The sequence below is a fragment of the Harpia harpyja genome, chromosome 13, assembly GCF_026419915.1.
Source record: "Harpia harpyja isolate bHarHar1 chromosome 13, bHarHar1 primary haplotype, whole genome shotgun sequence".
NCBI lineage: Eukaryota > Metazoa > Chordata > Aves > Accipitriformes > Accipitridae > Harpia > Harpia harpyja.
The window spans coordinates 8,436,659-8,454,147 of NC_068952.1; the positions used below are offsets into that span (position 1 = coordinate 8,436,659).

Genomic DNA, 17,489 nt, shown 5'->3' on the forward strand with positions numbered 1-17,489 from the left:
AACTATAGAGACAGTGCTTGCCCTGAAGAACAACTAGTTCCCTATTTCTTCCACTTGGGCCACACACATCTTTCCCTCTTTGCTTTCAAAACTCCGCTTTCTGCTTGGACACCTTCTGATCTCTAGCACAAGTCACGGATGCTTTTTGGTTTTGTTTTTTTTTTTGCTCCTGCCTGCTCTTCAGCTGTATCTTGTCTTCATTAAAACTAATTTAGTTAATTCTCCATTTTAAAACCAGGCTGTAGTGCCTGGTCCACGGTTGCTTAGCAACAGCTACCCTCCATGTGGAGATAACAGGCAGGCAGGGATGCCAGTCCGAGTCTGGCCCAGGAAGGTGAGAAAAAAAGGAGCAAGACAGATTGTGCCCCTCTAGGCTTTGATGCTGCACATCGCACTGTTACACGCTGGCAGATAGGTCGGAGGGGCAGGGTTTGCTTTCATTTCTAGAACTGGTTTTTCACATTAAAAATACTGGCTCAGCACAGGACAGGAATCAAGTGCGCACGACAGAGTATGTTTTGAATACATATATACAGATCAAAAATATTATATTATTAAGCATTAGGCATGGATTACAATTAATCAAATCCCAACGCTTACAACTTCACATAAGCCCGAAGTGTACCAAAGAGGAATGTGGCTAACTTTATTACACAGAAATTAGCAGACTAAGGGTTGCAATCTCCAACCAGGAGGCATGGCATTTCTAAGATGGATATGTAGGATTTATGGTCCCTTCTGTCCCAAGACTGCCTACCAAAAATCCAGAGGAAACTGTGGGAAGAAAACTTTGGGGGTTTTCACCATCCTCTATAGGTATTTGTATGTGGGAATATATCTTGGCTCTCAGTTAAAACAGTGTTTAAACCACACCTTTAGGTGAAAATCAAGAAATGCAAAAGATATGACTCTGAGTAGGCAGCATCACTCACAAACATTCAATGACGGAAGAAAGTTCAGGTTACTTTAAAAATCTTAGTGCTTCAAAAATAAATATCTGGAATATGAATTTAGGATTCAGATATCTAGAATTTGAGTGAAAATATTCTTTTAATTGAAGGCCAGGATAGTAAACACATCTCTCCAGAAAGATTTGTGAATAAAATCTCAACAGTCGTCAAGTCGAGACACTAGTCTTCATGCCTTCCACATTACCTCAAGTTGCAAAGCATGAATTTGGAGCAAGGCACAGCCAGAATTTTGTTAAGCCTTAAAGGCTGTTGTAGATAAATTTCAGCTGGAGCTGCCTGCAGTGGCCTGCCTAAGTATGTAGAGGGGAAAAAAGGTTGCTTACATCCAGCCTTAAGCCAACTCAGAATGATCAGAAGAGACATATTGTCTGGCCCTCCCTCCTATCCTGCTTTTGCTGTGAGTCAGAACATCTCATCTAGGGACAAAATGGAACTAATTTCTTCAGTATACTGTTTACCCTCCACAAACTCAGGTTTAGAATATATTTTTCTATATGCAAGAAATGTAATATATAGGAAAAGAGAAATATCAAGTGCATCTTTCCATTCTCAGTTCTTCAAATACAACCTTTACTAAATTTTATAAACTGCATGTAACAGCAGTAACGAATCTGCATGCTTCTAGCCCTGCCCCAGTTCTGCCTCATGCCCCTGTGGAAGCTTGGAACAAAGAATTCAATGCCTTGTCCACTGGATAGACAGAAACGTCTGTTACAGATATCCCAAGACAGATAACTTTGTGACATACACCTCTTTTTATATCTTTCTATTTTTATATATTTATATTTTATACATATTTCTATAAATCTGAATTTAGAAATTTATATAAAGATATAAATATGCAAATTGATGTTCAGAGGCGACAAACCACTGTAAGTTATACTGAAGCTTTAGGAAATGTGGATGTTTGGCCTATGTGAGACAGACATCAACTTAGGCATCTAAGGATGCAGTTCAATGCTTAGCTGTGATTAGACAGCAGCAAAAGGTTTGGTACAAGCACGAATGTTTGACTGGGATTCTCCATATTCTCTCTGTTCTCTGCATTTTATTGAACACTGATTAATTCTTGCTCCCTCCCCATGAGTGCTAACTGCATTACTTGGAAGCCACTTATGCATGTGTTTGATAAGGTGATTGTTTGTATCAAGTTGACATTATGGTATAGATGTGTCTGCTATAACTATTACTAAATTGCTGGTTTCATTTTCACTTATTATCAAAGACCAAATGCAGGATTCTGCATATGATAGTATAATCACATTCATTTATGCCAACTAGCATGAGTGAACAACAGGTGGAGATCATCACTGATGACGAAGCAAGCAGAGTTTTACTCGCAGTACTCCACAGATCTGTGGATTGACCCTGAGTAAATCACTTAATCTTTCATTACCTTCATTTTCCCAAGTGATAATCCCTAACATCCGCAATTATGCATTTTTGTAAACTGCATTAAGGTCTCCAAATAACAGGACCTAGGTAAATGCAAAGTATTGTTGTTGCTGTAAATGTATTGTTAATTTTGGATGTTAAGCATTTATCCGAATAGCTTCAAGAACTTTGCTTAATATTTATGACAGAGGTTTTTCAGAGTGATTTTTTTTAATAGCCTCCCATATAATTATAATGAATATTTAAAAATTAGTAACTATTGAAGAAAGTATAACAAACACACAAAAGGTAATTCAGTAGCCAAAGTGATAACGTGGGTTCATCAGGCCTCAACCCTGTCTTGAAATATTATTTGCTGAATTATTAATTGCCTTATTTTATGCATTAATTGGTATCTTGGCGGTTTTGTAACTTGACTTCTTTGTGTGCAGCAAACCAGGCAGGGATATGACAGTGTCTTACACTGTTCATTAGTCTCTAAATAAGGAAATTTTCATGATGTGATGAAAACATCACTAAAGAGTGACAAACCAGGTTGTTAATTTAATTTCTTGCATACTCTTTATTCACTTGACATTACTAGCAACTGTGCATGTTACATACAGATCTAAAATTTCATTAAATATTTTTTCCCTACAGGCTTTACATGTTTAATTAGAGCATCTTCAAAGTCATTAGCCATTCCTCAATACCGGTTGCTTTCAACCTTTCCCACACTGTGACCTTATTTTTGAAGAACCTCCTCCCCATTGGTACACAGCATGTAATTTTATGCCCATTCAGAAAAACAGGATTCAACAACTCTGTATTGAAAAGTCATGGGATTATTCGTCTGCTTAAGTTCAAGTCTAACCTGTGTATTGCCTGAGAAGCCACAGATTTTAAATGTAAAAACTAAATGTCCCTGCTGTCACTAAGGGAAAAACTGCTGGTGGGTCCTCATTACTGCAACAAAATAGAACAGCTGAAGACATTAAAAAGTTGTCAGAATAAGTTAAAGCCAGTTTCTTTGAAAATCTGACAACAGATTTTCTAGAGTTTATAGCCTGTTACAGTCTGGGCCTTCAGGACAGTCCAAATGGGATTCCAGTTTGGAACGAAAGTTCTCTTAGTAAAAATGTGTTCAGTCTTAGAAGGTGTTTAAAGACCACCCAAAAAAACGTAGACCGCAACCCAAACTTTCAGAATAACTTAGACTACTTGCTCAATCATTTCTGCTTTTAACAACTAAAGACACACATGCATAGTTATCTACCAAATAAAAGACATCTGTGTGAAAAGAAGCAACCATATGGTAAAGTAGGATTCATTAGAAAAAACTGTAAAGTCCTGGGGACAGGGCAATTTCTATTTCTTCAGGGCCCAGAAAACGTCACCTGGTGTTCTTCTCACACATGCTTTTTTTCTGCCCTAAGGGGAGATTTTTGAGGCTGTGGATAAGCTGTCAACACTATACTGATGTCACTCCACAGCAAATCTCACTCATCATAATCACTACCACCAGTGAGATGCCTCAGTGTTCAGAGGAATAGAAATTGGTTGGCATTAAACCCAAACAAAAGCTTTCCATTTGCAAAAGCAATTCAGATTGAAAGAAACCCTGTCCTCGCTACCTGTTAAAGGTGTTCCCTATTCATCAAAGTAACATAGGTGTTTAGGGCTGTGTTTGTTCATCATTAGGTCTGGATGATGAAATTGTACCAGCGTCTCACAGCACCTTCCTTTAGACTCAGGCCGGCTGGGACACGGTCTCGTCTTCCCTGCCAAGTACACAGTCACTGTCATCAACCCGAGTCTCACATGCCAATTACTGCCACTGACTGCATAATGAGTTGGCCCCGAGAACACAACACAGGACTCGGCGGCCGTTCTTCCTCCTGGCTTTGCCAGCGCGGGGCTTTGCCACAGCCGCTCCCCGGTGCCGCTGCCCGGGCCGCGAGCAGAGCTACCCCCCGAGGGCCGCAGGCACACGGCAGCTCGTACCCCAGCCGCGCTGCTCCGCTCCCAGCGACCCCAGCCAGCTGCAGGCTCAAGGGCCAGGGAAAAAACGGGCACGTAGGCCGCGATTCCCCTCAGGAACGGCGGCGGGGAGGCAGCGCCCGCCACCGCCGATCCCGCCGCCTCAGAGCGGCTCCCGCCGCCTCATCCGCTGGGCCACTGGTTTTTGCCCGCAAGCAGCCACGTCGCTGCCCGGCGGACGAGGAGGAGGAGGAGGAGGAGGAGGAGGAGCAGCGCGATCCCGGCCCTGCCGCCTCCGCCGCTTCCGGGGTCACGTGACAGCTCCCGCGGAAGGGGGGAAGGTGCCTCTCCGCGCCGCGCATGCGCCCTGCGCAGGGCCGCGCGGCGCCGGTCGTGCGGGAAGTCGGCGACCGTTTCCGGGTCGGGCGGTGGCGGCGGCGGCGGCGGTAGCGGCACCATGTCGTGCGCCTTAGTTCCCTTCGGCCACTTCCAGGACCTGGAGGCGGCTCGCGACTTCCTGTGCCCGAACCGCCGTCAGGGCAGCGCCGCGGCCGGCAAGGAGAGCGGTGAGTCCGCCCCGCGGTGCGGGGGAGCTGGGGGCCCGGTTTCGCCCGGTTTGGCCCGGTCCGGCGGGGCGCGTGTGGGGGCGGCGGTGGCGAGGGCTGCTCCCCGCGGCCCCCTCGGGGCTCCGTGCGCCCGTGCCCCCTGTTCACAGCCGGGGCTGCCTGACGGCGAGGCCGGGGGTGCCGGCTGAGCTCGTCACCGCTCTCCTCACCGTCCCTGTCCGCTCAAGAGTGCGCCCGGGGCGTGTAGGGGGTAACCGCGGGTGGCCGAGTGCTCGGCATCGTTACCGTCGTGATAAAGGGCTGTAAAGGGTGGCTCTCCTGCCTCAGGTGCCACATCTTCCCCTGCAAGTTCAGATTCTCCTGGTGTCCGGAAGTTTCGGGTGCTCAGCTGTGTGCTCGGGTGTCGGTCCGTATCCTGTAGTGCGTAGGTGAAGCTCTTCGGCCACAGACCCTGTGTGCCGCTAACTTCGAGATGGAAGTTTGTAATTTTCTCGCTGAGAGTGTGGTTGTCTGAAAGCGTTCTAGTAAAGTTAACAAACGTTGTGCGTGCAGGGTTGTCTAATAACGCCAAATGTGCTTAAAGTATACTAAAGGTTTAGTTTGGCGTCTTAAATAAAAAGACAGTCAATCTTCAGCAACTACAGTCCGAAGCTGTGGACCAGATTTCTGTTGTGTGGGGCAATGCACGGCAAAAGCTGAGCTGTCTGGCACAGAATCCGGATACTCAACAGAGAAGAAGGACTAGGATAGACGGTACAGGGAAACAAAACAGTGGGCTGTATGTTGCTGGTGCTGTAATGTGTTAACTATATGTGGCTGATGTTTTGTCTTTCTGGCGACAGCATGGAAGGAAAGTGTTTGAAGAGGTTAATGAGGATGCTTGTAAAGCCCTCTCAACTGTAAACAGAGCTAGGAGAGAAAGCAGCAAGGTGCTTTTTTAAAAAGCTTAAAAGGTCTGTGGGGGAATAAAGAGGGGGGAGATTATAGGATGGTTTGTGTTGGAAGGGACCTTTAAAGTCCATCTAGTCCAACCCCCCTGCTATGGGCAGGGACATCTTTCACTAGATCAGGTTGCTCAAAGCCCTGTCCAACGTGACCTTGAACACTAGCACTGATGGGACATCCGTAACTTGTCTGGGCAACTTGTTCCAGTTCTCGCCACCTTCATTGTAAAAAATTTCTTCCTTAGAGCCAATGTAAAGCTACCCTCTTTCAGTTTAAAACTGTTGGCCCTTGTCCTGTCACTGCACGTCCTGGTAAAAAGATGACACAACAATTGTGAAAAAGTTTTAAAAGTACACTATATGTTCAGCTAGTTAATTTACTTGTTGAAATGCACTTGGAAGAAAGTAATTCTGGAAGACTTTTATACAGCCAGTCTTCATTGTCCAAAACTTTTGGTAGAAAACAGTTATGTGCTGGTACTAGTGCTTGTTGTTTGACTGTAATAATGCTCTGAAAAACGCATACAGATTCCATATGGCTTTTGTTTTGGTGTCATCCCTATCTAAAGGAGGGATTCTGGAACCAGTAGGGTCCTGTTAGTGCCTCTTGAATACTGAAGATAAAAGCAAAAGATTGTAATGTGTTTGTGTTTCTAAAAGTATTTCTGAAAGAAATTAAAATATTTCTCGTATTTGGTGGTACATGTGAGAGAAGTTCGTGTAAAATAACTTTTGGGTACTTCTGTTGGAGTGGATTTATCAAATGGCAGCTGTAAAGAGAGAAAATATTTAGTATGTTGTAAAACTACAAAAATGATAGAAGCAAAGGTGTATGTTCTAAAATGTGCTGTTCTTCCATTTTAATGAGTTGGCTGTATTCTGGACTGTTTTTATATTTGCTCGTTCAGTCATCGAGGCAGAGTGTCAGAATTCAGAATGAAGTATTTCTCAAAATATTGCTTATTTAGATTCTTTGAAATCTTTTGCGTTTGTTCTTGTGATTTTTTGATACCACGGCTGTTTTAATGGTTCAGGATAAATGACCGTAATTGTAAGCAAGTGAGAGTTCCCAAAGTGACTTTTAAATAAGATTATAATTAGTCACTTTGAATGCACTAAGGATTTCTGCTTCATCTTTGACAGGGAGACAGACTGTTAACAATATGCAGAAGGATTTTAAGTTAGAAATAAGTAAATTGTGGAGGTATCCCGAGTTAGAAAAAACTGGGTTTGGCTGTGTGGAACAGGAGATTCTTTTCCCATTAGGCTTGTTCCCCCAAGTCTGCTGCTACTTTGTGGTGTAACCAACTGAATAGCTAAGCTGCAGGGTTGTTTTGAAACTCAGGTTGAGATGGTATAGGTCCTGCAGCTACTGCTAGTCTCTTGGTCTTGCACCTACCGTTTTTGCTCTGGTTAGAAATACTTATTTCAGTTTTTCAGTCTCTGTTCCTTTATTTTTTCCACATACATACTAATTCATTCACTTTTCTTAGTAAGCAACTGACTTGTTGCATGGCAGTCCAAAATTACTCCCTTTTCTCTTTGATGATTGTTGTGTACCTTGACTTTTACATTGTCCACATGGAAGAACTCTTTGCTGTAAATACAGTGTTAGTGAAGAAGTGTGAGAACATAAAACAAATCTCTGCTTCTAATGTTGTGCACTAAGGAAGGAAAAAAATTTTGTCCAAGCAAGTTTTTGTTGGGCTTTTTTTTTTTTTTTTAAAGTGCATTTTGCACTCTTATGGCACAAGAGCCAAGGCAAATATTTTTAACTAAGCAAGATACAAATAAATGGTTTTTATCAGGGAATGCTTTAGTAAAAACTGTTGCATTGGCGGAATGCTTTAGTAAAAACTGTTGCATTGGCAGAATGCACTGTTTTAAAACAGTAGTTGAATAAAGTTGTACATTTAGAAATGTGAATTTTAATCTGCTTTTATATTTTTACTCTTTAGGGGAAAAAAGCTAAAGAGTAGTTTGTTTTTACTGGTAAGTTCAACAAAGAAAGTATGTTCATTTGCTATCAAATACAGCTTTTGTACTAAACTGAAGCTATGTTTATTCACATATAAACAGTTACATAAATATTAATAAGCACTTGTCAAAGTTCTAAGTATTTTTTACTTTAAACTGGAGAGCCAGCACCTTTTATTTACTATTTTTTTCTTGTGTGTGTTTGGTTTTTTTTTTTTAAGTTAAGCTGCATTTGTATGGAAATTCTTTCACCAATATTTAAAGGTTATAGTGCTGGCTACCTTAGGAAAAAAAATGTTTGTTAAATATTTTTATTTAACAAAGAGTATTTCAATGAACAAATTGATTACTTTTTTTTTTGAGTCATAACTTGATGTTTTAGGTGCTTAGTAGAATTTTAAAAAGCTCCTGTCAGATATTGCATATCAAATGTTTTTGAAAAGGTGTCTCCAGGATCTTCAGTGTGTGGGGTTTAAGGGTTTTGTTAGAAGCTGTAGGTCATCTCTTTTCTGGTTTCTTAGTTATAGATCAAAGAAGTTTTTTCTGCTCTTTTAGCTTTGGCCATGTTTTCATTCTAACCAAAATAACCAAAATATTTTCTGAGAGTGTATTGGCTATACTAAAATCTCAGGTGATTAATGTAAAAGCATGTTTGTAGATAGGTTTTAAGTGAAAAGAATTTGCTTGCTTCTGAAAATGCAAGCAGTATACATTTCTAAATCACTATGTGATACTGTGACTTTTATTAAAGTTCAAAGTTAGGTGTCTTTAGTATGAATAAAAAAGCCGTACCTTCTTACCTAGTCATAATTGACATAGCAGCATATTTAATTTATTTATAATAAGTTAATCTAGGTTGTCAGTTTCAAATTTAATTTGAAAAGATTTATCGAAGTGCTACTTATATTAAAAATACAGATGTAGGTAACTGAGTTTAAAAAAAAATAAATCTGCACTTTAAGGGAACTTGATTTTTTTTTTTTTCCTTCCTTTGTATAGGTAAATGTTTAAACACATTCAACAGTGGAAAAAAGATGATGGAAAGCATCCTATCAACTACAACTTCACTTAATCTTTTCCTGTAGCCCAACAGTTTGTCTAGTTTGTGTAAAGGATATACTTGTTTGGTAAACTGGGGAGGAAAAGAAAAAGTGTCCTCTTCCTTTGAACCTTGTGTAAAGTCAGTTCTGCAGGTGCCTGTTTCCTGCTAGGTCAGGAAACACTGGAAGGAAGGATTCATGTTGTTCTTGCTTGCATTATGCAGTCATATGTTAAGATTGCTGATAATGCAATGCTGAAAAAACTTAAGTAAAGTTTATAGACTGTTTGAGGTGACCATTGTTCTGCCATGAAGCAATATATAGCTACTTTTTTTATTGTAGATGTTAGAATAAAAGGTGTTGGGGTGGATCTTGCCTCACATGGCTTGAATAAAAACGATATTGTGGAGTAAGCTGGTTAAAGATGCTTCATGTGGAGTTGCCATACCTTTATTCTCTAGGGAAAAAAAAGGGTTTCAATGTTTTTCATATTTTAATGAACAGGACTAATAAAGCATGAGGATTTAAGATTCTTGGGAAAAGTTAATGTTAATAATGAGGCACAAATCCTCTGTGGAGCCTGAGCCTAGTGGTATCTAAGTGGCTTTGAAAACTGCTGCTTCAAATGTGCAAATACTGGGAATAGAAAGTATTTGCATTACTTTTAATTTGGCAGCGTGCTGTGTTGAAGATGTTTTGGGATGTGTGTTGGCTAGATCAAAAAACAGCTGTAACGGTTAACTCCATTATACAACTGTCTATAAGGCGTACACGTGAACGAAAAATCCATCTTATTTGCAAAATGTGATAAAGCTTCACAGGCATAACAGAATTTTAGCATTAAGAAATTAATGGATATTTAACTGAAAGGAGCAGAAAATAGAGCAATAAAGACACATAACATTTTCTACAGTCTTTATAATTTGAGGAATTTAACCACAATTTACTTAAATTGACATCTCTCTGTTCTTCAAGTAGACCCTGAGCTTGAACTGTGTGTTTTAAAACATTTGATAGGCTTGATGATAGCCGTTCAGTGACATAGCTAGGTAGGACTGCTGCTAGCTGAACTTCGGGGGCATTAAGATGAAATAAAAAAAATGAGTACTTTCCTGGTGTGCAGATGTTTTTAGTTCCCAAGTGTGTTTATCTCCCATTACCTAAATGAAGTTAATAAGAAGAAAAAAATAAACCCAAACTTGTCCTTGGGAGTTTCCAAGCAATGATACCTGCATCTATGATAGTGAGCTGGTCACTTCAGAGTGGTGTGTGGCACAGCACACAGCTTTGAGATGCTGCTGCTTATTCAGGGGGAAGAAAAAAATCAGCCCCCTGATTTGGGGGGTTGCTCAGAGCTATGAGGTGTCACTTTACTGCTGCTTTTTACAGTAGGAATCATGGCTTAAGCCTGGCAGAGAAACTCTTCTCCAAAATCCAGCCCTGTTACATTGACAGCACCCTGAAAAGTGTTCTTCAGTCCGGTTGCTCTAAATAACATCTTTGGAGTTGTGCATGCACAGTTTGCTTTATCTGGATCAGCTAATTTAATTCAGAAATACAGAAGGCCAGGCTTTTTATTTCAGAGTTGCAAACAAGGTTACAAAGAAAAAAAAAATACATTACAAAATCAAATTGTAGATTGCATTTAGCAGTAGGGTTGTTCTTAACTGTTTCTGTATCCCTCTTACTGAATTTGGTATATTCCTATTGAAGAGTCTTCTGACAAGCTCTTTTGTATTGCCTCTTTAATCAGATCCTCCCTCTCCAGATTACATTATATACATTTAAGATGCCTTTCTTTCAGTTTTTATGTAAAATATCATAAAAATATGCACTCTACCTGAACTGTGTTATGTCTGTAATTGTTAATACATTCTGAGATATGGGGAAGACTAAATGACATGCTTTCAACACACGACAGGGTGGTGTCAGAGTTCTTTGTACAAATTATTTTGGCACCTGAGTTTTTTGCTGCTTTAGCACCTCCTTTACTGGATAACTTCTTTCTTGCTATAACTTAAGCTGTCACACCTGAAAGAAAGCTGAATTACTACGTCTTGTATGCAGTCTGTTTCATTTGTTTCCTGTGCTATATAGCATCACAAAGCTTCCCCTGCCCCCCGCATAGTACCTCAAACTTTGTTGTTGGAGTTGTTACAACTGTAAGCCATGGAAATTCACAGCATTTCTTTAAAGAATCTGTGTAGTATCTGGACTATTTTTAACTTAGTCATCTTTTATTCTGTTGAAAGCAATTGTGACCATCTAAAGGAAGAGAAATTGCTCAAGTGGTTCTTTTTCAGATTAGCGAGCTAACGTAGTTTGAGTGTCATCTCCCCCCCCCCCCCAATGGATGTCTGAAGTGATAAGAGAAAGTAAATGTAATACTATTCTCAAAAGGGGCTTCCTAGTAATGCTGGCAAAACAACCTAATATATTTGTCAGTCCCCATGTTGGAGGAGCTTTGGGAATAAATGGCCTATGATTACTGAACAGCAAGAAGATTCTAAACTATTTCTAAAATTCCTTGGCCTGAAAAGAAACTGCTTCTATTTCTTCACTAATTATGCAATCCAATGGTATCGGAATTGCAGTAAATATACATAGAAAAAAATTTAAACTCTTGCACTTAAGTAATAGGGCAAGAAATGATTGCTTATTAATTTTATAAGATCTTAAAGCATGAATGGGAAACAAGCTGGAAGAACATAAACCCAACAGACTGCACACATGCAATTAAGTGTCGTGGTTTAACCCTGGTCGACAGCTAATACCACACAGCCGCTTGCTCATTTCCCCCTACAGTGGGATGGGGAAGAGAATCGGAAGGGTAAAAGTGAGAAAAGTTGTGGGTTGAGATAAAGACAGATTAATAGGTAAAGTAAAAGCTCTGCATGCAAGCAAAGCAAAATAATGAATTCATTTACCACTTCCCATCAGCAGGCAGGTGTGCAGCCATCTCCAGAAAAGCAGGGCTCTGTCATGTGTAACAGCTGCTTCAGAAAACAAATGCCATAACTCTGAATGTCACCCCCTCCCTCCTTCTCTCCCCCAGATTTTATTGCTGGGCATGACATCATATGGTATGGGATGTCAGTTGGGGTCAGCTGTCCCAGCTATGTCCCTTTCCCAATTTCTTGCACACCTCCAGCCCGCTTGCTGCAGGCCAGTGTAAGAAACAGAAAAGGCCTTGATGCTGTATAATCACTGCTCAGCAAGAGCTAAAACATTGGTGTGTTTGTGTCATCACAAATCCAGAACATAGTACCATACCACCTACTGTGAAGAAAATTAACTCTATGCCAGGCAAAACCAGTATATTAAGATATGAAACAAATTGATGCATGACTTGATTTTATTTATAATTTTTATATGTACAAAGAATGTACATATTAGTCTTTTGGCTGATGCAGTTTGATATTTTATGGCTAATAATCTAAAACCTGTTGAGGACAGATTACTAGCTTGTGCATGAGTTGATATTTTTCATACCTATTAAAAGAAATAGTCTATGAACATAAACTTGTTTGTTTTAAAGCTATATATCAGCGTAGGGTAGGGGTAGTTTGACCTTTGGGGGTCCAGTTTTCAACACATGCTCTCCCACTTGAGCAAACATAGACTCTTCTGGGCAAGCCCATGCCAAGCATGTCCTCTGGTAACCTGCTGCATAGAGCTGGAATGTAGATGTGAGGGCAGGGGGGAATGGCTTCTGCTGCCTGCCCCAGGTCATCATGCTGCTCTGGAAGGGAGGACAGTGGCAGTTTTCTGGGCTCAGAGATAGATTCTGCAATTTGGGGAGGAAGTCTTAGATGGAGTAAAAACATCTTTGATATTGAATTTGACCTGTTAAATGCCAATTAGACCTCATTGGTCTAGATCTGTTGCTGAAGTTTCTCCTCTGTTCTTGTCTTTTAAACAAAATATGCTTATCAGTAGAAGTTGTTCTTTTGGGTATTAAGTTAATGATAAATATGGTTGAAATGAATTCTCTTGTACATTAAAACCAATGCTGCATGTGCAGCATTTAAAGCAGCTCTCAAGTTTCAAATGTGCTGATGATGGAGTTTTAATGCTATATGCTTCAAATTAAAGAATGAAGTGGTTCTTGTAGACCCAGTAGATGAACTTTTATTTTTGCAATCGCCCCAGTAAAACAAAATCTGGAATACTGCTGCTGCTTTATCAAAGTAGGGAGAACTACTAGATAGAGATGAGTGGAAATGCAGATTTGCACAGGAAAGCTTGATTTTTCCCGACAGGGGACTGGAAGAAACAAACATGTTGCAAGTCAAGAACTGTTTAGGGCTTGTTTAGGTATTGGGTACTAAATAGTGTCTTACATTCCACAGTTGCTAGTTCTGATCTTTAATGTTACTAAAAGAAATGGTGGGGTGTTTCTTAAAATCTTCATTGTAAACAGAACTTGGATCCTATGTCATCTCTCATTTGACCAACCTTATGAGGTACTGGTGCATGGGAAAGTCTCTGCAAGCTGACAGCTGCTGTGCCATGTTTTGTGGTTCATTGGCACAGGTGAATAACAGTGGAATAACAGTGTGCTTTGAGTTTAAGTATGACAGGTGTATCCCTCTGTTGCTTCTCTGTCTATTGTTTCAGAGATTAGTTGTCTATTGTTTAATACCTTGCTTCACTAGCCATTGCACAGGTGAAGTGTCTGAATAATATGGATAAGGAAACAATTTTATTTTTAATTTAATTTCTTTTTTAAAAAAGAATTAGTGTATGGAAGCAAGGAAAGAATGCATGCAGGGGCTCGAGAAATACATATGATTAGCGCATGCAGGGGCAGTCTATACAATGTGGAGGATGGATATGAAGGAGCAAACTTGTAAACCCTTGTAAGGTGGAGGAGAGGCTGGCTTTGCAGAGCAGGTCACAGTTCTGAAAGATCTCTGCAGCTTCATCAGTGCATCACCATTACCTCATTTTTCCATTCTTTTTTGATTGATCTAGCTTCATCCAAGGAAGATGACAACAACCATGAAAATGTAGCTATTTGCAAAGAGGCAGCAAGAATCCTCACAGTTGAAGTTTTATGTTGGGTGTTCAGTCTCAGAATTGAGGTGGCTGATGCTTTTTGGAAAGGTTGGTCTGGTCTGTGCTGTAGGGAAGGCATTGGCCCTGACTGTGTTTCTTGGGTATGGTTATGTTTCTCTCTGGACTGTGGCACACTGACAGATTTCTTTCCTCCATGAATTTTATAGGAAGGAGGTTTTGTTGCCTTTTGAGATAATATGTGTAAACAGAAGTAGAATTTTGTTAGCTATCTTAAACTAAACATTGAAGTTAGTTACTGTTTTCTTCTTGTGGTTTATATTCAACAGTATTTGCCATAATTCTCTTTTATATATTTGTACACCGGAAAATTCTCAACCTCAAATACAAGATGGGACTGTAACCCTTGGAAGCTTGTTGCTTATATAGTTATGCCTGAAATAACTGTGCAGTCAGATCTGTATTGATGATGATGCAGTTAAACTGACTCGCCCGTTTTGTAGATGGTACAGACCTTTCAATTTTAACAAAAGCTATTCATAGAGTGGGCATTTTGTCTTCTACAGTCTGGTGAAATACCTTCTCAACAGCATTGGTAGAAAGTTTCTTGCATAAGCTAAAAATTTTTTTTTAAAGGTTGTCTTCATTAGCCATACAAAAGTTTAAAAATCTGCCTAAATAGACAGAATACAGATTTCTGTTTTGTTGTACTGTTTTGTTGCCTTTGGTGGTAAAGGAAGCAGAGTTTTTAGATCAAATAGAATTGGAGTGTTCTTGATACAAACCTTCTTGTCTGTACTGTTTGACCATCCAAAATGGCAAAGTCTTGCTTGCTTAAAACTAAATTTCAACTAATTTGAGACATGGCATTTAAAGAACTTCTTAAGGTCAAAGTAGCCATGACATCAGTTAATGAAAAACTTGAAAGAAATTCTTGGAAAAGTCTTGAAGTCATTGATGTTACTGCTTCATATTTCATGCTAGTGCTTCTAGAGGGAAGTCAGTGCTTGGCTTTTCTCCCGAACTACAGTGATGCTTCTTGACTTATTGAGGGTTCCAATGATGGTGGTGTCTGAGAATTGTACATCTTCTACTACTAAATGCCTGTGCATAATTACCGTTTGCATAGTCTTTTAAATTCACATCAAGTTCTGTATTTTTAGGTGAAAATCACAGATTTTTTTTTTTTGTTTTACACAAGACTACTACATTCACTTTTATAAACCAACTGAGAAGTAGGCCTGTCTCTATGAATCTCCATTTTATCAGGTGTTTGAGGTATTTTGTAAGCTTGTGGTTTCTCTGAGGTTTCTGAATGACATAATTGAAACTGATCATTGTCTCATTAACTTTCCTCTGCGTTGTCTTGCAGAGACATGAATAGCCAAGGTCCTTGTGCTCATTTTCCCCTCAGAGGCCACAGCTTCAGTTTTTGCTTTGACTGCTGTGGGAGTGGTGGTGGGATCTGCATTATCCTGGGCTCAGATGTTTTGTTGTCACAGGGGAATTTCCATGTACTGTCATTCCCTGTTAAAATGAGCTTATGTTGCTACTGGCTGATCCTGCAATTGACTTAAACCAAACCAAAATACACCATTATGGGAAGGAAGATTTTTTTACTTATGTGTAGAAGTACTGTTTCTCATAAAATTGTGCATATGTGGTTCTTGTGGTGTGTTACAGGTTGTCTTATGCCAGTCAGTAAAACAGTTGGGGCCTATACACAGAGTCCTGAAGGGTTGGAGAGAGCCTGCTGTCCCCTTACTTGCCCTCTGTAGCTGCCTAATATGTACAGGATGGGGCTTTTGTTGTCTTTCGAGTAGTAATAATTAGATAAATCAAGCTAAAGTTTAAATTTTGCAGTGAGGTCTTAGGTCTCTGTACCTGCTGGAGAAAGTTTTTGTCAAGAGGACACATAGGGTTTCCCCCCCTTATGCTGTCACTCTTTGCTTCAGCTTGCAGTATAAAACTAGAAATATATCTTGGCTCTCTTGAAGTGTCTGTGAGAAACTGAGAAGAACCAAATTTGATTGAATAATTTGTTCTTGTAAAGTGCAGAGAGGCCCTGTTGAAGGATCAATGGTGTTTTGTACCAGGCACTGTAAGATGTTACTTACCCATGGTTCTAGATGCAGTCTGTCAAAATTAATTTGATACAGGTGTTGTAACCTAAGTATAAATTGGAAACAGGTGTAACATCTTCTGTTACTGCTTTTCCATAGTGTCAAAAATGGAAGTAAGTACAGAGAAGACAGACAGCCATTTCTACCACTTCATGTTTCTTTCTGTAGAACTCATTTAGTATCTGCTGTAAATGAAGTTATAACGCATTGGTGGGGAAAGGAAAACAACCACCAGCAATCCTTTCTGAATGTGTTTTTCATTGTCTGTGCTGTATTCACGTGACAAATCTTTTTTTGCTTAAAGCAGGCAAATCAACAAGCTGGGAAGATGGTGGCTGGGGAGCCTGGGATGAAGCAGAATTACAAGAACCTGTAAGTCCCTATATATGAGTTTTCATTGCTAACTTGCCTATTCTAAAAGGCTTTTCCACTTGTTTGTGTGTGTGGTGTGGTTTTTTTCCTCCTATATAGTTATCACCCAGGCAAGAAGGATCCTAATGAGTGTTTTAAATGTGACTGCTTGTTTGTCCCTTGCTCCTGTAATTGTTTCTAAATATAGCTTGGATGTTACCTATTGTGATAATTACTCATATTCTTGGATTCTGTAGGTTTTTTCTCACTAGAGTATACACACATGTCGTGGTTTAACCCCGGCCAGCAACTAAACACCACGCAGCCGCTCACTCACTCCCCCCCACCCAGTGGGATGGGGGAGAAAATCGGGAAAAGAAGCAAAACCTGTGGGTTGAGATAAGAACGGTTTAATAGAACAGAAAAGAAGAAACTAATAATGATAATGATAACACTAATAAAATGACAACAGCAATAATGAAAGGATTGGAATGTACAAATGATGCGCAGTGCAATTGCTCACCACCCGCCGACCGACACCAAGCCAGTCCCCCCGAGCAGCGATATCCCTGCCCCCACTTCCCCGTTCCTCTACTAGATGGGACATCACATGGTATGGAATACCCCCTTGGCCAGTTTGGGTCAGGTGCCCTGGCTGTGTCCTGTGCCAACTTCTTGTGTCCCTCCAGCTTTCTCGCTGGCTGGGCATGAGAAGCTGAAAAATCCTTGACATTAGTCTAAACACTACTGAGCAACAACTGAAAACATCAGTGTTATCAACATTCTTCGCATACTGAACTCAAAACATAGCACTGTACCAGCTACTAGGAAGACAGTTAACTCTATCCCAGCTGAAACCAGGACAACACATCTTTATGTGCTGCTGCAGCTTTTTTGTCCTATAGCCAGCCAGAGACAGTAGGGTGTGGCAGTGGAGTTATAATAATCTGCCATGAATTAATATATATCAAAACCTCCTAAATCATGAGCCACTAACACAAGCATCTTTCTAATGATGACATAGTACTCCTTTTATGTTGTGATGTGCAGATAGTGTTACAGGAGGGATCAAATTCCGTATGTAGGATGGGGCAGCACAGTTGCTCTTTAAAGGGGGAAAAACATCCCTCTGCCCAACTAGTTA

At 40.3% G+C, this 17,489-nt stretch overlaps 1 protein-coding gene across 3 annotated transcripts in view; it reads left to right on the plus strand.

Annotated features, from left to right (window-relative positions):
* Window positions 1-4,708: 4,708 nt before the first annotated feature.
* The window catches only part of RAB3GAP2 (RAB3 GTPase activating non-catalytic protein subunit 2), a 51,132-nt gene continuing 38,351 nt past the window's right edge, over window positions 4,709-17,489 (plus strand). For 2 of the 3 annotated variants that reach the window (XM_052806254.1, XM_052806257.1), the window contains exons 1-2: window positions 4,709-4,891; window positions 16,299-16,366. In XM_052806254.1, coding sequence (XP_052662214.1) covers window positions 4,783-4,891; window positions 16,299-16,366 — 177 coding nt within the window. In that variant the 5' untranslated portion in view covers window positions 4,709-4,782. The remainder of the gene's footprint in view (window positions 4,892-16,298; window positions 16,367-17,489) is intronic. The other variant, XM_052806255.1, reaches the window with a different exon arrangement.